Source organism: Ipomoea nil, unplaced genomic scaffold (assembly GCF_001879475.1).
Source record: "Ipomoea nil cultivar Tokyo-kokei standard unplaced genomic scaffold, Asagao_1.1 scaffold1421, whole genome shotgun sequence".
NCBI lineage: Eukaryota > Viridiplantae > Streptophyta > Magnoliopsida > Solanales > Convolvulaceae > Ipomoea > Ipomoea nil.
Window position 1 is genome coordinate 3405431 of NW_017617849.1, and position 27906 is coordinate 3433336.

The 27906-nt window shown below is 35.9% G+C and overlaps 3 protein-coding genes, 1 long non-coding RNA gene and 1 pseudogene across 4 annotated transcripts; 1 reads left to right on the forward strand and 4 right to left on the reverse strand.

The window, feature by feature from the left end:
- Positions 1 to 274: 274 nt before the first annotated feature.
- LOC109187689 lies at positions 275 to 19899 on the forward strand. The gene is made up of 3 exons (XR_002055300.1): positions 275 to 287; positions 2653 to 2654; positions 19769 to 19899. It is a non-coding gene; the product is annotated as an uncharacterized LOC109187689 (long non-coding RNA).
- Positions 877 to 2294, reverse strand: LOC109187684 (xyloglucan endotransglucosylase/hydrolase protein 22-like). The gene is made up of 3 exons (XM_019337948.1): positions 1880 to 2294; positions 1596 to 1789; positions 877 to 1486 (listed from the first exon to the last, which is right to left on the reverse strand). Exons 1-3 carry the CDS (start codon positions 2147 to 2149, stop codon positions 1081 to 1083), a joined length of 870 nt encoding a protein of 289 aa, XP_019193493.1. The 5' UTR covers positions 2150 to 2294; the 3' UTR covers positions 877 to 1080.
- Positions 11263 to 17818, reverse strand: LOC109187683 (annotated as a pseudogene).
- On the reverse strand, positions 19809 to 27730 carry LOC109187681 (xyloglucan endotransglucosylase/hydrolase protein 24-like). Its single transcript, XM_019337947.1, has 3 exons — positions 27347 to 27730; positions 26656 to 27262; positions 19809 to 19942 (listed from the first exon to the last, which is right to left on the reverse strand). Exons 1-2 carry the CDS (start codon positions 27617 to 27619, stop codon positions 26657 to 26659), a joined length of 879 nt encoding a protein of 292 aa, XP_019193492.1. The 5' UTR covers positions 27620 to 27730; the 3' UTR covers positions 19809 to 19942; position 26656.
- LOC109187688 (xyloglucan endotransglucosylase/hydrolase protein 24-like) lies at positions 19856 to 20935 on the reverse strand. The gene is made up of 2 exons (XM_019337956.1): positions 20633 to 20935; positions 19856 to 20554 (listed from the first exon to the last, which is right to left on the reverse strand). The coding sequence occupies exons 1-2, from the start codon at positions 20900 to 20902 to the stop codon at positions 19946 to 19948; spliced, it is 879 nt and encodes a 292-aa protein (XP_019193501.1). The 5' UTR covers positions 20903 to 20935; the 3' UTR covers positions 19856 to 19945.
- Positions 27731 to 27906: the final 176 nt, after the last annotated feature.

A 27906-nucleotide genomic window follows, 5' to 3' on the forward strand; every position in this document is an offset into this window, starting at 1 on the left:
AAACAGCTGGTTGTATGGTATTGTCAAATACCATCACATCTCATACCTGATACATCATCCATGCATGATTGTGACATATCAAAGTATGCTTCTAATAAATAGGGAGTAATTAATTAAGCCGACAACTTGCTCGGGTTTGTCTAATGTGAAGTTGGCTTACCAACTTTATCTGAAACACCTAAGTTTATGTCTTTACAATATACCTGATGATGAGCATCAATTCAAATTATTTATTTGAACAATACTCAAATACACTACCAAACTAGATGTAAAAATATAATAATTGTGTCATTCAACACAAAGAACTGTAATTGGGTCTCTAAATAGTCTAAAATTATACAATTAAAATTAACATATTCTACGGGTTGCTATTGACGTGACGATCACTTTATTAAAAAAATATTATTATTAATTTATTTTAATAAATTTAAATAAAATAAAATAAAATAAAAAACCACCCAGGCCACTCCCCGTCTTTGTCTCTAACGAGAATCATAGAAAACTCTTTGTCTCTAAGATGGAGATGAGGGCCATTTCATCGTCGGGAAATGAAGATGAGGAGGGTGAGTTTTTTTTTTTTTTTTTTTTTTTTAATTTTATTTAAAAATTTATTTTTTTTCAAGTATAATACATAAATTTATTTTAGATCCATAAAAATATATGATGAAAAGTTTTTATAAAAAAATAATAAGTATTAATATAATTCAATAAAATTTTTAAATTTTGTTAAAGTCTATAAGGATTTATGATATGAAACTGAATACAAAAGTCTAGAAGGATCATAAAATATGGTTTTAGACTCGTATAGTCTGACTAACTTGAGGAACCATTAAAATTAAACAATTTGATTCGAAGTTCTCATTAACTTGGTACTAGTTTAATCAAGAAACGAACAGCAATTATTATTACAATACATATAATATATTCGATTACAAGCCACGAACTTCCCTTATTGAAATGACAAAGAATAAAGAATTTATCTTTAACAAACCACACTCACGCATATAAAATGTTGAAACTAAAAATCAAACTCAAGAATTCATCAATCATCATTATCCCATGCATTAATTTCCGATTGTCTTAGAACCTTGAGCGTTTGCATTCAGCAGAGAAGCCCTGCGGGAAGCGCTTGGCGTCGGCGCAGTAATTGTAGACCATATGCTTGCTTTGTACCCATCGGACTCTATTCCTGCCCTTCCCATCAAGCTCCTGCGTTAGCCATTCTTGATTGCTGTTTGATGCTGCTGCTATGGAATTGCAGGAGGAAACTCCGTTTGTTACCACACAAGCGTTGGCATTGAAGTTTCTGTAATAGGCAGTGAAGGGAGCGTGTGACCAATCTGTCTTCACCAATCCTCCCTGGGTCGCCCAGTCATCTGCATTCCACAAACTGCAGTATACTCTCATTGGCTGGCTCTTTGGGAATGGAATCCCAATGCTCTCGTGATTGTTGAATACTCTAATAGGATTGTTATCCACCATGAAACTGCAACAATATAATATAATATGAGAAATTTTGTTTAAATTGAAAGAATAACTGCAAAATATATACAATGGGAATGAGCGATGAGATAGATAGATATAGCGCAGCTTACATGATTCTTTGAGGGTTCCAGAGAATGGTGTAAGTGTGAAATGCGGCGGTTGGGTCGAACCAGAGATGAAACTGTTGCTCCTTGTTACCTTTCCCCTGAGAATATACATTGGTATGGACTGTGTAAGGTTGCCCAGATACATTCCCCAAGAATTCAAAGTCGATTTCATCGTGCCCTTCTCCCAGAGATGATAGCTGTTCGTTCCAATACCACAAACAAAAACAATCTTAGCTTAGGTTGTTACGGTGAAGAACAATATATAAATAGGAAAACTAGCTACTTACATAAAAGGTGGTGACAGTGCCAGCAGAATTGCCGGGGACAAGCTTGAGTTGCATGTCAAATCTGCCGAAAAGATACTCATTTTTGGAGTGGAAGCCGGAACCGGATTCTTTGTCGAGTTTGAGGGCGATCATCTTGCCTCCATCGAGAACTTGGCCGCGTCCATTGCCGAAATACATTTGGGCATCTTGGTAGAAGTTTCCGGCCAGGGCCACCGCCACTAGGCTGGCCGCTATTATCATACAAAGCTGGAGCTTATTAGATGATGACATCTCGTCAAGCTAAGCTATGATTCCTAGTACATATGCAGATGGGAACCAACGTAACAGTACGTGTTGTGAAGAATGAAGCTAAGAAGAAGAAGACTTGGGTTTTATATATTGTGATGGAATTGATGATGTTTTGGGGATTGGAAGAGAGGTGTGTATATATAGCAGGATTTGGAGGGGGTAATGATTAGGCATAATGTGAAGGAAGGATCGGAGAGGGGGAAAGAGAAGAAAGAAGTGATCGATCGATCGAGCTGGAATAATGTTTAGTTTATTGGGAATTATTGGAGACATGACGTTGAATAATGAATTGAAGCTAGCAAAAGGAATAATAATTATTGTATAGCATACGCGTCTGTAAGAGATGGAGGTTAGCTGGTCACCATCTCCACCTCCAAGCATGTATGTGTTGTTCCATCTCATCTCATCGATCTACGCTTCTAATTCTCAAACACCGCCGCAGCGCCTCTAGTGCCTGCACAGGCTTAACTCAACAGTTCAGGAAGCAGTATTTAAGAGAAGAGATTAAAGTTGGTAACAGTAATGTAGATATTATATTCAAAGTGAACATATTTATTGTGTCCATCGACATTTGGTCATGTCGATCTGTCATTGAATCACTATGATTTACATCTTTTCAAATGCTTTCATGGACCGGTATATTGGGGACCTTTAAAGTTAGGAAGAAAGAATGTCAAAGGCGTCACCACGTATATGAAAGCTAGCTCCATCTACCCATGTGAATCTTTATACTTTTCATTAAGCAACTTGCGCCATTTCCTCACACGCAAAAATGAATAAATAAAAAGTACAATTATATTAGCTACAAATGTATCATTTTGTTACCTTGAGGCTTGATTTACCGCTAAGCACGTCAAGTATGTAGACTCCAGGCAACTCATCCAATTCAAGTTAGTAAGATGTTGATTTCATACTAATCATAAGTTTACACGTCAATTCTGTAGACTCAAAGTAGCTTATTGACCTTTTTGGTTTGAACTGATAAGTTATGACAATTTAAATTTGGTTTACTTCTTTGTAGTCCCTTGTCGGTTAAGGTCACATGGTGGGGTTTGCGAGTGCACATTTTAGGTTATAGGCGGATTTACTTAATGCACACCATCAGATAATGATTGCGAGTTTCTCTTGTCATTAAAAAAAACTTTGTAGACTATTTAAAAAAAAAAACATTTTAATGGGTTAAATAACATGTAAACATATTCTTCCTATCAAGTGTACCATAAGTTAAGATATATAATCCCCTTGCTAGATTGTAGGCACCTCCGTTAGGTGGGAGGCTGCTTCATACCCAAAACTTTTGGTTAAGGATTGATGAGTCTCTTTCACTCAACCACACCATCTAGGTTACTTTGCTTATATTATGTTAAACCATTAAAATCAAAATAATTTTATTAGATCAGTTTCCCAAAATTTCAATTAAGACATGCAATAAAATTAGGAAAAAATGTCAAATTGGTCCTCTAAGTTAAGTGGATAGTGCAATTGGGTCTCCTAAGTGAAAAAAAAAAAAGAAAAAAAAAAGAAGCTCCATTCAAGTCTCCTAAACCGGTAAAATTATTCAATTAAGTCCAATTTGACTTGTTTATTAGGTTAAATCGATGCAGTGTTGACACATGTCCCTTTTTATTTTATTTTTTAAAACAAATGTTTTTTATTTATTAAAAATAAAAATATTATTTATTATAAATTAATTAATTAATTATTAAAATAAAAAATAAAAAATAAAAAAAAGAACAGCCACTGGCTGTCCGGTAGGACGGCCATGGCCGTCTTCTAGATATGGAACGAGGGCTACGGCCTTGGCCGCCGCCCTCGTTCCAGTCGCATCCAAGCTTCGCTGGAGGACCATTCACGATGCTCCCGTGCCAATCCCCTGCTGCGCTGTCCGAACGAGAGGGCGAGGGAGACGAAGATCAACCGTTAAAGATGCTGGAGGAGGTCGTTGTTGAAGACCTAGGCGAGTCCAAACTGTTTTACACGCCGGTCGGAGAGGGAGATCGGAAGAAGCTACGCCGAGCTGGAGGTCGATGGTGTCGTCACTGTCCACTGCCGCTACTTCATCGGGAAGAACATGGGTTGCCGGATCTGTTGGTCCTAAGCTGTTTCTCCATCGGGAAGAAAAAAGATCTGACTGGAATGAGGGAGATCGAAGATGTTTTTTTTTTAATTAATTAATTAATTTATTTATTTATAATAAATAAAAAATATTTGTTTTAAAAAATAAAATAAAAAGGGATACATGTCAACACCGCATGGATTTAACCTGATAAAAAAGTCAAATTGAACTTAATTGAACAATTTTAACGGTTTAGAGGACCTGAATGGAACTTTTCACTTAAGAGACACAATTGCACTATCCACTTAACTTAGGGTGTCGATTTAACACTTTTTCCATAAAATTAATATGAATGACCACTTAAGTGCAAATATAAAATGTCATATATACTTTCTGCATATAGATGCCATCTATAAGACATACTTCCAGATCTAATTCATCATTTTAATTTTTTTTTATATGTAATGATTTATTTTCAAAACTATTTCATACTAATCCAGTGATTTGTGAAACAATTTTTAATAGTAATAAAGACAATGCATTATTATATTAGGAATGGATAATTAGTGACGGCAGTAATGAATTATTATTGTATTAGACGTATGCATAATGACAATAATAATATTCTAATATTTAACCACATGATCCGATCCGACTAGGCGATTTTCGATGCACCAAGGTTTAAAATCTTAAATTCTTGCAATGCGTTAACGGACTAGACAAGCGTATTTAACTTTAGATTAGATGGGGAATAATGAATAAATGACAATTTACATTATTCACGCGCACTCCATACATATTTATTTCTTATATGGCAGATATTTATTTATTATTAAAATATAGTAAGATTGATTAATTTATAAGTAGTTAATAAAAATTCATATATATATATATATATATATATATATATATATATATATATATATATTCTTTTGAGTACTACTCTATTACAATATAGCATATGTTCATGCATGTTTTCTTAATCTATTGAAGTACAAAGAATCAACGCCCCACTAGGATTCAAATCTGGTACATCCCATTTGGAAGAAGCACATTTCAAATGTGTCTTCATTTAAAAAATATCATGTAATACTTTGAATAAGAAACATTTTAGTTTCTTTTGTAAAAAAGGGAACAGTATGGACCCGTTTATTTTAGGAAGCTGTTTTCCAGGTTCATGTTGGAGGATAAAAATGTAATATCCTTCCCTTCCATTTTATTTCTATTTTTTTCCCTTATTCTCTTACATAAAAGCAGTGTATCTTCCCATCTTTTATCATCAATAATATCACCTTTCTTCTTCATCTTCTGCACCTCTCGTTTCTCTCCGCTTCTTCGATGTAGTCCATATTCCAACATGGTATCAGAGCGGCGAGGCAGCCACGCCACCGCCGTTATCTACGCCGGAAAATTGAGTCAAAGAACGGCTCATCCAATAATGTCGATTGTTGAATTCCCTTTTCGCGCATCGCCGAGGAATCCGCAGAGGATTAGTTCTACGCAGAGTAGAAACAACAAAGTCGACGCTAGATCAACAGTCCGATCAGCATCAACACTGATTCCGCAAAGGAATCCAGAAGATACGGCGATCTCCACAGCCGTTCCGCAGCGGAATGGAGGAGCTCGTTCGTCGATTCCGATCAATCCGCAGAGGATTCCGAGTTTGGAGCAATCAGCCGCAGCGGTTGTATATCTCCATCTGAAATACGTTCAAAGAGCCATGGCTTTGAAGTGCGTGGACTCAATTGAGCGAGAGTTTCTGGATCAAACACATTCTCTGCCAGGCGCGAATCTGAATCGGAGAACTGTCTTGCTACGATTCTCATCTGAGAACGATTGCAGAAGGGCTTGGTTGCGAAATCAAATGCTAATTGCGGATAACCGGATGTGGATGTCGCGATGGATGCCGGAGCAGATCGTCTACCTCAATCGTGATTCTCCCCTGACTCTGGTATGGCTTCAATTGCCTCTGCTACCCATTCATTTGTTCAATTTTGATATGTTATCTCGCATATGTGAACCAATTGGAAGATTGGTAGAGCTTGGTTCGGCCACAGTCAGACGAACTAGACCAAATATGGCAAGGGTGAATATTGAAATCGATGTGTCTAAATCTGTTTTTATTGCATTTGGATTGAATTTGGTGAAGGAGGAGGTTTGGATGGGTTTTGGCAGAAAGTTGAGGTGGAAAGACTACCGAATTTTTGTATTGTATGTGGTCGGTTCAGTCACCTGGTGGGGAATTGCAAGCAAACTGAGGTGAGGTTAAGAAGAAGAGAAGAAAGGGGCACATCACCTACTTGTAAAAATGTCCCAATGACTCCTGAAGTTATAAGAAAGGAAGATGGCCAAACATTTGAGGAGAATCAGGGGCCTGATGTGGATGATTCAGGCCAAGGTACAGAAAAAGTAGAAGCTGATATAAGCTTTAAGGACAATGAGAGGAAGAGCCCTAATCAGAGGGGTCTTGTCACAGAAACTGTCAAACTGGCTTAAAGCAAAATGAGCCTTGTGAAGCATAAATATATGCAGTGAGTAGTTCTAAAAGGAAGCTGGATCAGGCTGCTGAGTCTCCTGAGTTGAGGCCTAATCTGGAAGCAAAATTGGCATCATTAGCAAGTGAAGAATTTACCAGCATCAACATTCTCATATTATTGCTTCTATTAGCATTTTCTATTCTCTCTTTAGTACATGATTGCTGAAAGCCTATTCTTGGAGGTTTTCTCACAGATTGTTTAGATGAGGATGAGAATATTGTTTCTTCTATTTTTTTTTCCCTTTTGTATCTAAGCTGGGCATGTAGGATCTACACGCTCCAGCTTACGGGGGGGGGGGGGGGGGGGGTGTTGGAGGATAAAAATGTAATATCCTTCCCTTCCATTTTATTTCTATTTTTTTCCCTTATTCCCTTACATAAAAGCAGTGTATCTTCCCATCTTTTATCATCAATAATATCACCTTTCTTCTTCATCTTCTGCACCTCTCGTTTCTCTCCGCTTCTTCGATGTAGTCCATATTCCAACATATATATATATATATATATATATATATATATATATATATATATATATATATATATATATATATATATATATATATATTCTTTTGAGTACTACTCTATTACAATATAGCATATGTTCATGCATGTTTTTTTAATCTATTGAAGTACAAAGAATCAACGCCCCACTAGGATTCAAATCTGGTACATCCCATTTGGAAGAAGCACATTTCAAATGTGTCTTCATTTAAAAAATATCATGTAATACTTTGAATAAGAAACATTTTAGTTTCTTTTGTAAAAAAGGGAACCGTATGGACCCGTTTATTTTAGGAAGCTGTTTTCTATTTTCTGTTTTCTAATTTTTCAGTTTCATTCTCTGTTTTATGTTTAGAAAACTTGTTTCTTGACTCTTATTTTTTTTAAATTTTATCTTTTAGACTAATATTATTAGCACAAGTTTAATTTTGAGTACTTTTTTGACATTATATTTAAAATATTTTTTTAGATATGTTCGATTTAAATGAAATGAATATAATTTTTAATTTTAAGTATACTATATGTAAGATTTTTACATTTTATATCCGAACCAAATTTATATTTGTATATAACATAACTAAAAACACATATGAACCAATAACCTATTAAATTCACCTAAATTTAGTTTAGATAATATTCTGAGCTAATATTTAAAATATTTTTGAATATATTTATTTAAGTGAAATTAATATATATAATTTTTATGTTGAAATCATTATACGTGAAATTTTAATATCCGATATCCGGACCAAACTTATATTACGATATAACATAAGTAAAAATATCATAACCAATAATCTATCGAGTTCAATAAAAATCTAAACATTGGCATAAAGTTCAAGTTTTAATTGTGATAATATGAATAATGTTTAACTTTAAGCATAAGCAAACGAGTTATGTTTATATAAGTAAATTCGAGTATAAAAAAGATAGAAAATTGTAATAAATAAAAGAAGATGATAATGAATGTAATCATATAATATTGAATAATGGTGAGAACGTACATGATTATAATGATATATAACCAAATAGACGATAGATATTATATTTTCCCTTTAGAAAATATTTTTTAGAAGTTCTCTAATTTTATAAAAAACTAGAAAATGTGTGACAGTGAACATGCATATGTGTTCTGTTTTGCCCTATACATTTTCAAACCATTTGCATAACACCAACATAAGCTGGTTTAAATAAAATGGGAGTGAGTTGTTTAAGCAATGAATCTTATTAATACTTTGGCAAATTCTCTTAAGACCATATGTGAGAGATGTCAAGTTTTTTATAACTATTACACTTTTCCTTATAAGTATTTTAATTTTCCTCATTAGTAACTTTTCAACTCTTAAAATCACATTTTAATTTTAAAATATTATATTTTTCATTAAAAGTATCACACTTTTTCTCAAATATTACACTTTTTCTCATAAGTAATTGTTCAACATCTAAATATTAAATTTTGATTTAAACGGATTGTATTTTTTCTCAAAATTATAGTATTTTTCAAGGACTTAAAAAATCGTTTAAAAGTCTGTTCAACCCTTCCCTCCATTTCCCACGCCCTCAACTCCGGCCGACTACAGCCGTGCGTGTTCAATTTCTATCCCTATAAATAGATAGAGATTGTTAGTTTTAGGTGATTTTCTACACATCGAAGTTACGCATGTATGCAAACACGTTCAAAAGTATATAAGAGTAATGTAATTCTATTAATAAAATTTTGACATATAGACATATTGTAGCAGAGGTGCAAATCGACTCAAATAAAAAATATCAATAAATAGCTTTCATTGAGAATTGAACTTAAAATCTTATAATTAACAAACCAATTAATCATATAATTCACTAGAGTTCCCAATATCCTTTTACAGCTCTTACATCATACATATATTTTTTTTAGTTTGCAACTAATAATTTGTGTATTTTAATTTAATTTATTTTTAAAATAGTAATGACACCTCAATTATGCATTCCATTTATTAGCTAGCTAGGACGTAGCCCGTGTCTCACTCGTTTCCAATCAGACTATCATGATATTCGACATGGATTTTGTCCCAAACCCACCCACAAGTGGGGTCCCAATTGGAGGGTTCCTGTATACTTCCAATCTTAATACAGAAAAAAAAAAAAATTAAAAGAAGAAAATATAAAATATATTAAAGTGAAGAGAAAATTAAACAAAGGAATTTGCTTTAATCAAACCCAACAAAAATACAAAGCCAATCACTAGTAACAAATAACAACATTAGAGAAAGTGGATTAAACCAAATGTCCAACAACATGCATAAAGCTCTGTTAAATTTGCATGAAACGTCTAACAATATTAGATCTTTTAAGATGAACGACTTTTATTGATTCCTAGTTCTCACAGAAGTACGTCCTATATATATTGTTAAACTCGAATGCATGCATCATCATATGAGTGAGTGATTGTCAATAAATTTTGCTTGACTAATATGTAAAACAAATTCATCTATTGTTAATTTCTGTGTTCAATACAATTTGTTGTTATTTTTCTATCTGTATAATTAGGGTAAAATTCAATTATCCTAACAACAAAACAAAAAGTAACTTTTAAATTCTTAGATTAACATTGAGTAAATACGGAGTATGTTTTATATAATTTAAAAACTCAAATATAAAGAACGTAACTACTACTTTCGATGCGTTATTCAAGAATAGGTTAAGACTAGTCGTTGGATCCAGTTCATTCATTTAAAACAAAAAACTACTGGCAGACTGCCAGACTTTAGTAATTTCTATGTGAGCTCAAATGCAACAATTAGCAAGAGTTATTGGCTCAAATGGGAATGACTAGCTTTTTGTTAGAAAATGTTATTGTTTTCTATTTGATTCATTTTTAAAATATAAATAAAAATTTATTACAAAGTTATTTCTTAATGATAATTATTATAATAAAGAGATCTAAAAAAATAATTTTTAGCAAGTAACTTATTATAATAAAAGTAATTACATAAATTGTTAAATACAATGAATCTAAACTAAAGAAAATTTGTTACAAAGTTTTAAAAAAAAAATTGGGGTGTGGGCTTGGACCAAATTTTTTGTTGTGTTGGCTTGACCCGACACAACTCATATTTGATAAGACATTGATAAATGTAATACTTTTGAATTATAAAAATTGAAGAAAAAAGTTAATTTTATTGTTTGGAATGGTTCAGCCCAAATCATATTTTAATTAATTGTTGATGAATGTAATGTCTAAACTAAAGAATTGAAGATAATAATAATAATAATAATAATAATAATAATAATAATAATAATAATAATAATAATAATAATAATAATAATAATAATAATAATAATTATTATTATTATTATTATTATTATTATTATTATTATTATTATTTTTTGGAGTTAGGGGTTAAGCAGAATTAAGATTTTTATTGTTTAGCTCAATTTGACAAAACTTATATTTTAATTAGAATAATAATTAGATAAAAGATTGTAAGTCAAATTGCGCATTTGACATCACTAAGATTAGAGAAATAATTGAGCATGAGATAGGAATTTTTGTCCATATAAAATTGAAGTGGACTCGTTAGTCCTGGCCAACCTGATTGTGTCAATCAGGATCCCTTGGATGGTTTGGGATGCTATTCTCTACATTCGTTTGTGTCTTGGTGCGTGGGGCTCTTCGATAAGACATGTCTACCGAGAGGCCAATCAAGTTGCAGACGCACTAGCTTTAGCTGGTTTAAATTTTGTTGCTTCAAAAGTTTTTTGCTCTCTCAGTTCTTTACCTATGAAGGCTAAATTGGCTTTGCTGTATGATCTTCGGGGGTTTATCTCCCATCGCCCATCGGGCTATTCGCCCTTAATAAAGTTCTGTTTCTTAAAAAAAAAAAAGGAATTTTTGTCCAAAATGAATCATTTTCTCTTTAATCAAAATGAAAAATTCAAAAAATAATTTTCGGAATTCATTTAATGATTTCTAAACAAACCTTTAGTATATGATATTTTACAATGGTTCACTGGATCACAAATTATGAAATTAAAGAATTTCAATCGCGATTAATTTAGTACATACAATACTTTACAGACATACAGTGTATCACAAATTATTCGATTACAATTTCCCAACTCCAATCCCCTCATTGAAATGACAAAAAAATAAAGAATTCCTCTGCTCAACCACACTCACGCATATAAATTGTCGAAACAAACGTAAAATCAAACCCAATGCCAAAAGCCTAAAAGGCTAAAAGCCAGTTCTTCATCATCATCCTATGCAATTCCTATTAGACTCCAAAAATCATGCAACAATTCATTCTTAAGACTCCAAAAATCATGCAGCAATTCATTCCTAAATATTAGACTCCATAAATCATGCATCCATTCATTCCTAAATTCTAGCAGTTTAGAATAAAGGATTTCAGTTACAATACCTTTATCTTCATTATATATATGTTGAGGTTACTGGTATTTTTTGTAACAAGAAGAACATAACAATAAAACTATTATTTTCCTTCTTTTCTCCTTCTTGATTCTGCATGTGAAGCTTCCGTTATGGTATCAGAGCCATGGCGCAATTACGCAGCCGTTGTCACCGGCGATCCCAGTCACAACACTACGCCGGTTGATCAGCCTCGTGTCGCAGCTTCTCAGGACGTTCCGCAGGGGAACACAACATCTCAGAATCAAAGGAACTACAACACTGGGGATCTAGAGGATCCTCTCTTCCTCAACGCCAATGATAGTCCATCGGCGGTTCTTGTGACTCCTCCATTAACGGGGAGCTCAAATTATGGCACTTGGAGTGTGTCTATGCAGATTGCATTAGAAGTCAAAAACAAATGGACGCTGGTTGATGGAAGTACTGCACCACCGAGCAGAGAACATCCACACTATGCGGCTTGGAGGAGATGCAACTTGATGATATGTTCTTGGATCTTCAAGTCACTGCATCCATCCATAGTGTAGAGTGTGATGCACTTCGACAAACCGGGAGACATCTGGGAAGATCTACGAAGACGCTTCTCACAAAGAGATGCACAGCGTATCTCTATCTTACAAAGTGAGATCCATAGCCTTAAACAGGGATCTCTCTCCATCAACGAATACTATACTAAGAGTAGAACCTTATGGGAGCAGATGAATAATCTAAGGCCGATTCCTCTTTGCAAATGCACTCCAAAGTGCTCATGTGATCTCGTTGAAGTCATCAGAAGTGAGAGAGAAGTGGATCAGGTAATTCTTTTTTTGCAAGGTCTAAATGAGGACTATGATAGCTTGAAATCAAACGTGCTTGTTTTAGATCCTTTGCCAGAAGTTCACAAAGTTTTTGTTATGGCTGAGAAACTAGAAAGACAAATTGCTTTGAGAAATTTGACTCTAGGAAACCTTGATCTCAATCAATCCAATGCGGTTCACAACAATGCGAATGAGGAAACTGTTGCAGCATCCTCATATAATGGCAGAAAATTTAATGGTGGTGCAAAGGCAAAATGTACATATTGTGGTATGACCGGACACACAGTAGATAGATGCTATAAAAAACACGGATTTCCTCCCGGTTGGGTTCAGGGCTATAAATCCAAGAGTAAACAGCCAGTCACAGCAGCAGTTTTGAATAACTCAGACCTGGGGATAACATCTGAACAGTTACAAAAGCTCATCTGAGTCCTGCAGAATCAACCAGCTCAGCCATCCAGATCGTCTAGCTCGAATTTGGCTGCTGCAATTGCTTTAACTCCTAAATTTGATGAACTACACACAGATAATGAAGGCAAGTTTTCTATTAACTCCCTTTCCCTAAATTCTTCAACTTGGATCCTTGACTCGGGAGCCACAAATCACATAGTGTGCTCCCTTGATTCTCTTACCACTTGTCACATGGTGAATGGGGTTAAAGTGCATCTTCCCACTGGCCAATGCATAACAGTTGAGCATGTAGGGGATGTCAAGCTTAATAACAGTTTGTATCTAAAGGAAGCACTGCATATTCCATCTTTCAAATTTAATATTATTTCTGTGAGTAAGTTGATTGAAGATACTACCCATAGACTGATTTTCATGTCTAAACAGTGCATAATCCAGGGGATTCATGGGCAGATAGCTGGTTTAGCTAGAGAAGAAAAAGGCCTATACATAATGGTGGAACCAAAGTCACAGAATAAGCATTATGTTATGCAGTGCATTAGCCCGGAGCTCTGGCACCAAAGGCTGGGTCATTTTCCAACCAACAAGCTCCATCTCCTTTGTGACATTGATACCTCAAAAATTAAGAGTGTAGCATGTGATGTGTGCCATTTAGCTAAGCACAAACGCTCTCCCTTTCCTTTAAGCACTACTCGTTCGAATGCTTGTTTTGATTTGGTTCATGTTGATATATGGGGACCTTTCCCGTTTTGTTCATTGAAAGGTGAATATTTCTTTCTTACTATAGTTGATGATTACTCACGATTTACATGGGTGCATTTGATGAAAACTAAAGCTGAAACTAGACAATTTGTGAAGCGGTTTCATGCATATGTGTTTACTCAATTTGGTAAGATGATAAAAATCATTCGAAGTGACAATGGAGTTGAATTTAGAATGGATGATTTTTTCTTAGAAAATGGTATTGTTCATCAACGTTCTTGTGTCAACACTCCTCAACAAAATGCAGTTGTTGAGCGTAAGCATCAACACATTCTTAATGTTGCTAGATCACTTCGTTTTCAAGTTCATCTTTCTTTGGATTTTTGGGGCCATTGCGTGATGCATGCAGTTTTCTTGATAAATAGGCTTCCTTCTCCAGTGATCAATCTCTCCACTCCGTATCATATATTATATGGAAGCGCCCCAGACATAAGATCCCTTCGAGTTTTTGGCTGCTTGTGCTATGCTGCCACAAATTCTAAGGCGAGGCATAAAATGGCTCCCCGGGGGAAAAGGTATATTTTTATTGGCATACCAGCTGGAATCAAAGGATATTTATTATATGATATGGATGAAGGATCTATTATTATCTCTAGGGATGTTATATTTTATGAATCCCAATTTCCTATGGCAGAGAAGGGTATGCATAAACAGACTCAATCTCCACAACCATCTCTGCCCAATATTCCCACCTCCATGGACATAGAATTGCATGATCCACTTGTTCATGATTTTGGCCAGCCACAATTCGGCCGTGCAATGACTGATGTTAGTCCTTTACAGTATTTGGATGTTGATGCAGATCATTCCAGCAATAACACTCCGCATACTATTGATACTCAGTCTCCTGAATCTGCCCGAGCTAGCAGCGATCTAGCTCCTGTTGATTTGCAACCACGACGTTCAGACAGAAACAGATGTGTTCCAAGTAAGCTCCTAGACTACTATTGCGATACAGCCGCGATCACGACTCAGGGCACCTCACCCCACAGTTTACCTAGAGTTATATCCTACAACCATCTTTCTTTGCCTCACATGAAATTCTCCATGGCTGTAGCATCCATCAAAGAGCCACAGACCTATAGTCAAGCCATATGTGATGATCATTGGAAAGAAGCTATGGCTGCTGAAATCAAGGCACTACAAGACAATCATACATGGACCTTGGTTGATTTGCCCCCCGGGAAAACACCCATAGGGTGTAAATGGGTATATAAGGTAAAGCTCAAGGCGGATGGATCGGTGGAACGCTATAAGGCCAGATTGGTAGCCAAGGGCTACACTCAACAGTTGGGAATTGACTACATAGAAACTTTTTCCCCGGTTGCGAGAATGACCACCATTCGCACCTTCCTAGTTGTGGCATCCTCTCGAGCATGGCTTATTCATCAACTAGACATCAATAACGCTTTCCTCCATGGTGACTTAGTTGAGGAAGTTTACATGGTGCTTCCACCTGGCTTTCAAGGGGAGAAACAAGGGCAGGTTTGCAAGTTACTAAGATCACTCTATGGCCTTAAACAAGCCAGCCGACAGTGGAATGCTAAATTGAGTGCCGCCTTGATTAGCAATGGTTTCCAACAGTCCAAGTTTGATCCTTCTTTGTTCACTAGAGGACATGCCGCATCATTTATAGCAGTCCTTGTTTATGTAGATGACATCCTCGTCACAAGTCCTAGCTCACATCTCATTCAAGAACTTAAGACGTTTCTTGACAATACTTTTAAAATCAAGGACTTGGGAAGTTTGGGGTACTTTCTGGGTATTGAAGCACATATGACAGAAGATAGTTTGAACCTCTGCCAAAGGAAATACGCTTTAGACATAATTGAAGAGGCTGGTTTTCTTCACAGCAAACCGGTTGATACTCCCATGGTCCCTGGAACACGTCTAACCAAAGAAGGAGGTTCTCTTCTCAAAGATCCTTCTGGTTATAGACGTCTGATTGGCAGGTTGTTGTATCTCACAGCAACAAGGCCAGATATTTCATACGCAACTCAGCAGTTAAGTCAATTTGTCGACTCTCCAACTTCGGACCACTTGACTGCCGCCCACCGAGTCCTTCGTTATATTAAGAAAGCCCCTGGCCAGGGCTTGCTATACCCAAGAAATAATAAAATGGAGTTGAATGTTTTTTCAGATTCTGATTGGGCCTCATGTCCAGAAACTCGCAAATCCATTACGGGTTTCTGTATCTTTATAGGCTCTGCCCTTGTTTCGTGGAAATCAAAGAAACAAGCCACTGTCTCCCGTTCGTCATCAGAAGCAGAGTATTGGGCCTTGGCTGCCACTGTCTGCGAGGTGCAGTGGGTGCACTTCTTACTCCATGATTTGCAAATCAAACCAAACAAGCCTGCCGCCGTATTCTGTGATAGCAAATCAGCTATTGCTATCGCTGAGAATCACGTATTTCATGAACGTACAAAGCATATAGATATAGATTGTCACATTGTTCATGAAAGACTCAGCCAAGGTCTCATCAAGTTATTGTCTGTTTCCTCTTCTATGCAGATTGCAGATGGTCTGACCAAGGCGTTACCCTCTCCAGCATTTCATATCTTCAAGTCTAAACTGGGCATTGAGGACCTCCATGCTCCAGTTTAGGGGGGGGGGGGGGGGGGGGGTATTAGACTCCAAAAATCATGCAACAATTCATTCTTAAGGCTCCAAAAATCATGCAACAATTCATTCCTAAATATTAGACTCCATAAATCATGCATCCATTCATTCCTAAATTCTAGCAGTTTAGAATAAAGGATTTCAGTTACAATACCTTTATCTTCATTATATATATGTTGAGGTTACTGGTATTTTTTGTAACAAGAAGAACATAACAATAAAACTATTATTTTCCTTCTTTTCTCCTTCTTGATTCTGCATGTGAAGCTTCCGTTAATTCCAACAAGTTATATATCGTATGATTTTCCTAGAACCTTGAGCGCTTGCACTCAGCAGAGAAGCCCTGCGGGAAGCGCTTGGCGTCGGCGCAGTAATTGTAGACCATATGCTTGCTTTGTACCCATCGGACTCTATTCCTTCCCTTCCCATCAAGCCCCTGCGTTTGCCATTCTTGATTATTGCTGTTTGACGCTGCTGCTTTGAAATTGCAGGAAGAAACTCCGTTTGTTACCACACAAGCGTTGGCATTGAAGTTTCTGTAGTAGGCAGTGAAGGGAGCGCGTGACCAATCTGTCTTCACCAATCCTCCCTGGGTCGCCCAGTCATCCGCATTCCACAAACTGCAGTATACTCTCATGGGCTGGCTCTATGGGAATGGAATCCCAATGCTCTCGTGATTGTTGAATACTCTAATAGGATTGTTATCCACCATGAAACTGCAGCAGCAATATATAATATAATATGAGAAATTTTGTTTAAATTGAAGGAACTGCAAAGTATATACAATGGGAATGAGCGATGGCCGATGAGGTAGATATATAGCGCAGCTTACATGATTCTTTGAGGATTCCAGAGAATGGTGTAAGTGTGAAATGCGGCAGTTGGGTCGAACCAGAGATGGAACTGTTGCTCCTTGTTACCTTTCCCCTGAGAATATACATTGGTATGGACTGTGTAAGGCTGCCCAGACACATTCCCCAAGAATTCAAAGTCAATTTCATCGTGCCCTTCTCCCAGAGATGAGAGCTGTACGTTCCAATACCACAAACCAATTCAAAACAATCTTAATTAGCTTAGCTTGTTAACATATAAATACTCAGTACGTACGTGTAGCAAGAAGGTGCAGTGAAGAACAATATATATATAGGAAAAGTGTAGTTACATAGAAGGTGGTGACAGTGCCAGCAGAGTTGCCGGGAACAAGCTTGAGTTGCATGTCAAATCTGCCAAAAAGGTACTCATTTTTGGACTGGAAGCCGGAACCGGATTCTTTATCGAGTTTGAGGGCGATCATCTTGCCGCCATCAAGCACTTGTCCACGTCCATTGCCAAAATACATTTGGGCATCTTGGTAGAAGTTTCCGGCCAGGGCCACTGCCACAAGGCTGGCCGCTATCATCATACAAAGCTGGAGCTTATTAGATGATGACATCTTGCTATCGGGGAACTGAGCTAGCTAGCTAGCTAGTATGCAGAACAGAGTTGAGAAGAAGAACAAGACTTGGGATGTATTGTATTGTGATGAATTGATGATATTTTGGGTACTGGCAAGAGAGGTTTGTATATATAGGAGGATTTGGAGTTGATAATGATTAGCCAGGCATTTTGTGAAGGAAGGATCAGAGTGGGAGAAAGGGGACAAAGAAGTAAGCTGGATTATATTATTAATGCTTAGTTTATTGGGAATGATTAGAGACGGTGAGCAAAAGGAATAATTGTGTACGCGTAAGATGGTGCTGAGGCTGGGGTCATGTTTGGTTATTGAATATTGTAAATCAAATAATTAGCTAGCTGGTTACCATCTCCGCCTCCCACTGCACGCGTTAAGTTGGAGTGGAATTCATAAACACTGCATGCAGCTATTCTTACCACAATCACAAACCACCTGTATGCAATGTGAAAGTATTATGTTGGATTTAGATTGCATGCTTAGCTTAAAGCAACTAATCTTAAGATAGTAAGGGAAGGATATTTCAAGTTTACCCGAGGACACCATTGTAAAAATCGTGCATGCCTAGCTAGGCGCTACTTAACCCTGCGAGTTTTCATGTAGGCATTACCTAGTAGGCCGAGTTAACTTGTTTAAATTGACCGAGTCAACTGAGTTAACTCGGTTGACTCTGCTTAGTTAATTTTTTTTAAAAAAATTAGTTAGTTTTTTTTTTTGCAATTCTAGATTATCAAAGCATATTTTTTTGCAATTACAACGGCTTTCATAGTTAGAGGAATTTTCAACTTTGGTTGAATTGTTGTAATATTTACATGTAGTAGGAAGAGGAAGAGAAGCAAACTTGGTGAAGTCTTGTGAAAAACGTGACAAACTTAGTGCAAGGCCATCTCCAAGGGGCACGCCATTGCGTCAAAATGGTGAAAAAAATGGCGTGCCCCATGCTCCAATGGAGCGCTATCCCACCATAAATTTGGCGCAACATGAACAGTGCAGCGTCAAATACTTCCAATTTTGCCCCTTCCTTTTATTCTTAATTCCTTTTATGTCCTGATTTAATTTTAATATATTTATATATTTTGTTAAATTATTGAATATAAATTTTATATTATTAAAAATAAAGTATATCATTTGAAAGATCTCATCAAGACTATTAAAACAAGGCTAATATTGAACCTAAATTAATTAAAAATGAAATTACATAAATATAATTTTAACATATATTTAAAGTTATAATACTTATAATATTTGCATTATAATTATATTTTATATTAAAATATATAAATTTATAATACAAAGTCTTAATTTATGAGAAAATAAATTATTTTAATGAAAGAAAAGAATTTGGTGTAAATGGGTTGGAGATGAAAAAATTTTAGTGTAGGAATATGCTGGGAATATTCCTTTTGATGTAAAATTTAGTGTTTTGAGTTGGAGATGGTATTGATCACAGCATAAGTTTACTTCACTTGTAATTTGTAATTTGTGAACGCAAATTAAAGTTATTAGTAGATTTCGCTCATAGTAGTACTGTCAAAGTGGGCCGAAATTCGAAGGCTGGCCCGCACATGCCCTACGGTGGGGTAGGTTAGGGTTATGAAAAATAGGCTCGCGAAAATACGGGCCTAATGGGACTAGCCGGAATTGATCCGCAACCTGCGGGTCAAGCCCATAAAAAAAGACATATATTACATAGCAAGGCAGTACGCTGACCCTCATAGAGCAAAATAAATGAATTGCACCATCACTGAACCACTATGTTGGCCATAGGCAAGTAAATGTCTAGAAGGAAAAGTTAAAAGGAGGAACTAAGGGTGACTTCTTTTTCCCGAGAGAACTATCCCTCCGAATAAAGAAGGGGGAGAAAGCTGTTAATGCTTGTGTGTTGATGGGGAACAAGCTAACAAATGTCTTTGATTATAAGTAATATACATAAAAAGTATATGTATATTACTTATGTTAGTAATAGAAAATGGCATTTTAATTACCATTGTACTAAGTCAGCCATATTTCTAAATTACCCAGGCCCCGGAGTGTATATATATACGGAGTAATAAATAGTCATTGAACTAAATCAGGCATTTTCGCAGCGAGCAGAACATAGTTTGAAATTGGAATTATATACGTGGATATATATAGAACTAAGAATAAAAGAATTTCATTAATTTTATAATTTAGTACATAATACTCTCTACGTGGATCTATCACAAATTAAAGAATTACAATCCCAATAAAAGATTAGAATCTTGAGTTCTTGCACTCTGCAGGAAAAGTGCCTCCAGGAAACCTCTTGGAATCAGCACAGTAATTGTAAACCATATGTTTGCTTTGCACCCATCTCAACCTATTCCTCCCACTCGCATCAATATCCTGCGTCTGCCATGTCTGTTTGTTGTTCACCGGATCGGCGGAGGACTTGGAATCACAAGACGAGCGGCCGCCGGAGACGACACAGGCATCAATATTGAAGTTCCGGTAGTAAACCGTGAAGGGTGCCTTAGTCCAATCAGTCTTGACAAGGCCCCCCTGCGTAGCCCAGTCGTCTGCGTTCCATAAACTGCAGTAGACTCTCATGGGCTGATTCTTGGGGAAAGGGACCCCCATGGTCTCGTGGTTGCGGTAAACTCTGATGGGAATGTTGTCGACGAGAAAGATGATGCGCTGAGAGTTCCAAAGAATGGAGTAAGTGTGGAAGGCGGTGGTGGGGTCGAACCAGAGATGGAATTGCTGCTCCCTGCCTCCTTTCCCTTGAGAGTATACATTGGTATGAATGGTGTAAGGCTGGCCGGAGACATTGCCCAGGAATTCAAAATCAATTTCGTCATGTCTGTCTCCTAGAGAAGATAACTGCATTTTATCAATGATCGATTAGTCTGGTGTAAGCTGAGAAATCTAACGTAACTCAAAAGAAATAAATAAACTTACGTAGAAAGTGGTGACGGTTCCAGCAGAGTTGTCTGGGATAAGCTTGACCTGCATATCAAATCTGCCGAAAAGGTATTCATTGGTGGATTGGAAGCCGGAACCCGATTCTCTGTCGAGAGTAAGAGCTGCCATGTTGCCGCCCTGCATCACTTTACCCCGTCCATTGCCAAAATACATCTGAACATCTTGGTTGAAATTTGCAGCCATGGCTGCTGCCACCAGACAAGCCGCCACAAGAAGCTGCAGCAATAAGGAAACTTGAGAAGCCATTTGATATATTTCTGAAGAACAGAGATGGTGTGAGCTGATAGATGCCCAACAAGAGGCTTTATATATACACGCAATGGAATTGGGTGGTGAGGAGCTGAGAAGGAAGGATCTGAGACAAAGGAAGTGAGCTGGAGACGGCTGGCCTGGCTACTTTATTTAGTCGTTGGAAATCAAAAAGCGATTCAAGTGTCGGAGTAAAAATAATAATAATATAATAAATAAAGTTGGTGTACGTGTGGGGTCTGCGAGTAATATAGTACAGTAAATATTGGCCCGGTTCAGTAATGCATGGTCACCCCATTTCCCACTGGATACAGCTTTGGTAGATCTGTATAAAGTTACAAAGTTGGGTGCAACTTGCAGCTTCCATGAATCATGATACCTTTGTTCCCATAAAGATTGAATCCCCAATTCCAAGGGCTCACGCCCCGACCCGATAAATTATTTAAGAAGATGTAAATTAAGTTCCGACTCGATATAATATTTGCTAGGATGTAAATCATAACAACTCACAAGAAACCTTCTTAAGACTCAATCTTGTATCATTGTTCACAAACTTCACCCATGTGACTAACTGAGCTGCACATGCGGATAATTATGATTCCCGATGCCTTGCATTAATGCATTTGCTAGTACCACTATCACTTTTGAAGACAAAATTTCCCTACAAATATTATTGCATGTGATATTGCTACAATTAAGTTCTCAACTTTTTAATTTAATCTCAAGATTTTAATCGTATTCGGTTACTGTGTATCTATTCTAAATTTCTAACTTCTATCTATTTACTCCTATCTACAACCTACTTATTCTATCCACCACCCCTTAATAATATTATTGTGATATTTTTGAATGTACAACGAAAGTTTTGAATTTTAAATAATTCCATATTTTATAAATTAGACATGCATCCTAGACATCACTTTTTTCTCTTTACAATTTCTTTAACTTTTTTTTTTTATATATATAAACAAATAGTTCTAATCGAAATTTGTTAAATGATACTCATATTGATATAATTTTTTAAAAAATAAATTAAAAATAAATTTATATATATGTACGTAAAGTCATTATTTTAGTGTAATTTTTATGTACATTAAACATCATTTTTTTATGAACATATAGAATATGCATTATGAAATTGTCAATACATTATTTTACTTTTAAATTATACAAGGAGGCATGGTGCAGATCGACATGATAGCCTTCATGTGTGTGTGTATGACATTTCACTTTTAGTCTTTTTTTTTCATAACATCATAAGTTGGTCTTAGTATTATTGTAGCATGACTTTTTTTTGTCCTCCGTCAACAAATTTGTTTAAGTGACTTTAAATACGAGAGCATTTTGATCTTTTTATACAAAATGGATTAACTTGCTATATTTTATTTTTATTCAATTCCTTTGAAAAAATTACTAATTCACGACTAGAGTTCAATGTATTTTTCAATTGCAATTCACACCTTTGCAGCAAAGCCTCCACAACATGAGACTCCCAATAGTGGAATGATATATATAAATCTAGAATTAAAAAAAGAAATAAACATTTAGAATTTAATAGACTTAAATGTCTACATACTTAACGCTATTTAAATACGTTTGTTGATCGAGAACCGAAAACAATAATCATGTCACAATAATCTTAGAATTTATAAAAAAAAAAATGTTCTAAAAAAATGACTAAAAGTGAAATGTCACTATAAATTCAAAACAAAAAATGGAATTAACTCTATTTTTAAAATAGTACTGACAACTCAATTATGGATTGGCCACTAAGCTAGGTAGTCCGTCCCGTGTTTCAATGGTTCCCTATTAGAGTATTAGAGTGTCATGATATAATAATAATATTCAAACACGGGATTTTGTCCCCAACCTACCCACAATTGCAAGCTTCCTCTAACCTTCTAATCCTAATCCACATGTTTTTTCTAATAAAAAACAAGTAGAAAATATATGATATGCTTTTGGTATATTCATGCAAAGAGTAGAGTTTTGATTTGCAAAAAATCATACAAATAAACAACAATTCATTACTAATTTTCAACAAATATATATATCTGAATTCTAACAGACTGGAGAATCTTGAATATGCATGCTTGAGAGATGAAGAATCTGTCAGATCCACATTGTTGAGGTAGCATGGACAGTTTAAGGCGTGTTTGGAGATTTAGAATTAGGAGCCATTGAAACCCTAACATCCAAACAATTAGCTGGTTCTGATCTGTCTTGTAAATAGGAAAAAGTAGATCACACTGCTTCAGGCGGTGCTACCTGGGGTGTAACCTACCCAATTGTCTAAAACTTGAAGTGTAACTAATTGAAACATGTGTTGTATCAATCTCAATTAAAAGTCTAAACTGATAGTTTATGAATTTTTTAGAAGTGAATTGATTCTGATACTAAAAATTAAAATATATATATTCTTGACTTTAATTAAAAATTAAAACTGATAATTAAATTACAAATTGAAACATATGGTCCACTCGTACGTAAATCTATATCCAGTGCCATGACCACGCATGACTCAACTGGACCTATATATATTGTACTATAATATAATCATCCAAATCCCACAGACCCTACTCGGCCACCAACCTAAAATGCTATTGGATTTGCAGCAACCACCCATTTACAGCTCACTCCCTTTGTCTCCGATCCTTCCTTCACATATCGATGTTATAAGCTTATCCCGAAGAAGATATTAGCTAGCCAAAATCAAATTTATAATGTTCTGATATAAAAATAATTTTCTACCCACTTGACTATTGTTTGGGCAAATTCTTTTATTCTTGTTACTATTACTATATATACATATATATATATAATTCCAATTTCAAACTATATTCTAGTATGATAGAATAGTAAAGTTTGATATTAATATGCTACTGGTTAAAGTAATTACTTTTAAATATTAATTAATCAAACAAAATAAGAGTTCGCATCAAACGTCATATCATGTTGACGTGTGATAATAATGATGTAAATGTCACGTCAGCAAATCTAGCAATGTTAATAATTATTTTGAATTAAATTGTTTTTAAAATATATGAAATAAATGGTACATGGATTAAATTGCAAAAAATTCATAAAATGGGGGACCTTTAAATATTTTGACTGTGTAAACAAAGATCTAACATTCAGTAATTTAAGATTCAATTACATTAAGTTATGTGAATTATTTGTCATTACTTACAAATAATATTCCTCAAATGACCAAGAATTCATATAATAGTGAAATCAATAATAATAATAATAATAATAATAATAATAATAATAATAATAATAATAATAATAATAATAATAAAATGCATTCGGATTAATATAGATTCCCTAATTAGGTGATAACTTATATCAGTCAAAATGCTTTGATCATTAATCTAGTAGATCTAACAGTTGAAAATAAATAAAATTTTATACTTAATTTCCCATTTATTAGCAGATCAATGGTTTTGGATTGTCCACAAATTCTCACTTGGAAAATGGTTCTCATATAATTAGGACTCTCTCTTTCTATACTGAACTAAAATTAAAATTCAGAGACCAAACGAGATAACAATATATTTTATTGCTAAAAGTAATGATAAATAAATATCTAACACTCTAGCTAAAAGTAATGATAAATAAATGTCTAACACTCTAACACTAAGAAATTAACACATGTATTCTCTTCATAGAGTTTGTTCTCCTATAATCACTCAAAAATTAATCTTATGACAATTTATTTTGAAAGTAAAAAGTATTCCCTTCATACAACCCTCATTCATAATAACCTTCACAAGAACTCCTAGGTCTAACTTTACATCCACATATTTCAACCACTTTCCTTTACAAGTGTCAAACTTTTTTGAAATTGTCAACATTAGTAGTGGTGAAGCTATATATAGTATAGTCAATTTTTCTATGAAGCTAACAGCTCACTTTTTAATTATAATATTTGTAAATGTGTAATATACATACAGCTCTAGAAAAATGCATGAAATACTTCGTAGAATGAAAAGATATATTCTTATGAAAAAGTGATAGTTCCAAAAATAGTAAAGTCATCACAACTTTTAGTTTTTTTTTTTTTTTTTTCATAATTACACAAATTGATATTTTTACCCAATGTGATATGATTCTTGATAATATTACAAATGAGAAAATTTCAATTTTGGTCATATGAGTATATGAGCTTTTTTAATTTCAGCACCTAACTTTTAAAAGTGTCAATTTAGTACCTTGAGTATGTAATTTTTGTTAATTTTGGTCACTCCGGTCAAATTGCCGGCCAAATTTCGCCAGAAAATTTTAATAGTTAAAATAATGAGGATATTTTAGTCATTTCACATCTCTTTTCTTCTTCTCCGGCGAGTCTACCATGTTTCAGTTGTTTTCAGCGAGTTCTCCCGGCTTCGAAAGTACATGCGAAGCAGCTCAAGAGCACTTTTAAAACCAAAACAAATCTAAATGCCACTTTTGCGAGTTTAGCGAAATCAATGACCAAAGCATTTTGACTGGTAGCCTCCTTAGACTAGGCATCACCGACGTTGGGAACCATCGTGGAGGACAAAATCGAAGGTTCTGCAGCCATTCAAGCATTTTCTTCTGGCCAATTGAGGTGTTAGCGAACATGGAGAGCGCGAGTCCGCCGACCAGGCAACCGAGGAAGTACGAGGTGGGAGGCAGGTCGGTGATAGCCCTAGCGCACTCCAAGGACCACTAGGAAACGACGGAGGTGTTCGGCGGACTCCGTGCGGTCGGCAAATGCTATTCCATTCGTCGGAGAAGAAAGAGATGTCATCCTTATCGTGGTCGTCGTCCTCACCGCGGTCTTGTTAATCCCTCTCTTTGGTCGGAAATGTTGGCCTCCAATGCTAGAGCTCTGCTCTGCTTGAGATTGAGAAGAAAGAAAGAAAAGATTTTGCAAGCACCTCGTCGGAGAAGAAATGAAAAAGTATAAAATGACTAAAATACCCTCATTATTTTACCTATTAAAATTTTTCAGCGAAATTTGGCCGACAATTTAGTCGGAGTGACCAAAATTGACAAAAATTACATACTTAATGTACTAAATTGACAATTTTAAAAGTTAGGTGCTGAAATTAACAAAGCCCCTATAGTCATATGACCAAAATTGAAATTTTCCCACTATATAGTGCTTGGCATTCTAGTCCTTGTTTTCTTGGCCATGTCCAAATTGAGTTCTAAATTGACATCTACTAATAATGGAATCCAACTAATCTATATATGTTGGCCTCATCACTTGAATGATCCCTTCCAATGAGAATATTGATCAACTCGTCAATGCTAAGGGCAACTCTCTTAATTAATAATGTAGTGTACCCTAAGAAAAGATTTCAATTCTCTTGAAAATTCCATCATTATGCAACCTTCAAATATATACACCGCAAGATGCAAGTGAACTTGAGCTTAAATGCCTAATACAACCAATTATTAAACAAGTTTTTCCCACTAGAACATATATAGTTCCAAAATGGAGTTGTTGGCTTGCTAACCACAATATTACAAGTTCAACTTCTAATGACAACAATCTATTGGCCTTCTTAGTTTGGTCCTTTGCCGGCTAACACTACAAGGCATATTTTATCATGTGTGCACTTGAGTTTTCTTAATTACTTAAAAAATGGATATATTTATGTATAATACCAAGAATAAAAGAATTTTATTAATGTAGTACATAATGCTTTACAGTGGATAACAAATTAAAGAACTAGAATATAATCCGAGTAAATTCCCATTTGCTTATAGATCATATCAGAATCTTGAGTTCTTGCAATCTGCAGGAAAACCTCCAGGAAACCTCTGGGAATCCGCACAGTAATTGTAAACCATATATTTGCTCTGCACCCATCTCAACCTATTCCTCCCACTCGCATCAATATCCTGCGTCTGCCATGCCTGATTGTTGTTGGCCGGATCAGCGGAGGACGTGGAATCGCAAGACGAGCGGCCGCCGGAGACGACGCAGGCATCAATATTGAAGTTCTGGTAGTAAACTGTGAAAGGTGCCTTAGTCCAATCAGTCTTGACACGGCCCCCCTGCGTAGCCCAGTCGTCTGCGTTCCATAAGCTGCAGTAGACCCTCATGGGCTGATCCTTGGGGAACGGGACCCCGATACTCTCATGGTTGCGGTAAACTCTGATGGGAATGTTGTCGACGAGGAAGATGATGCGCTGAGAGTTCCAAAGAATGGAGTAAGTGTGGAAGGCGGCGGTGGGGTCGAACCAGAGATGGAATTGCTGCTCCCTGCCGCCTTTCCCTTGAGAGTATACATTGGTGTGGATGGTGTAAGGCTGGCCGGAGACGTTGCCGAGGAATTCGAAATCAATTTCGTCATGCCTGTCTCCTAGAGAAGATAACTGCATTTTATCAATGATCAATTAGTCTGGCGTAAGCTGAGAAATTAAATCTAATGTAATTCAAAAGAAATAAATAAAACTTACGTAGAAAGTGGTGACGGTTCCGGCAGAGTTGTCGGGGATAAGCTTGACCTTCATATCGAATCTGCCGAAAAGGTATTCTTTGGTGGATTGGAAGCCGGAACCCGATTCCCTGTCGAGAGTGAGAGCTGCCATGTTGCCGCCTTGCATCACTTTACCCCGTCCATTGCCAAAATACATTTGGACGTCTTGGTTGAAATTTGCGGCCATGGCGGATGCCACCAGACAAGCCGCCATAAGAAGCTGAAGGAATAAGGGAACTTGATGAGATGCCATTTTTGATATGATATATTTGCTGGGAGGTGATCGAGATGAGGAAGAATGGTATATGAAATGTGAAGAGATGAAGGATAATGGTGTGAGTTGATAGATGGCCAATAAGAGGCCGGCTTTATATACATATACACACAGTGGGATTTGGTGGTGAGGATGCTGAGAAGGAAGGATCCGAGACGAAGGGAGTGAGCTGGAGATGGCTGGCGGCTTCTTTTTTACTTATTACGAATCAATTAAAGCAATTCAAGTGTTGGAGTAATAACAATAACAATGATTAACGTTTTTTT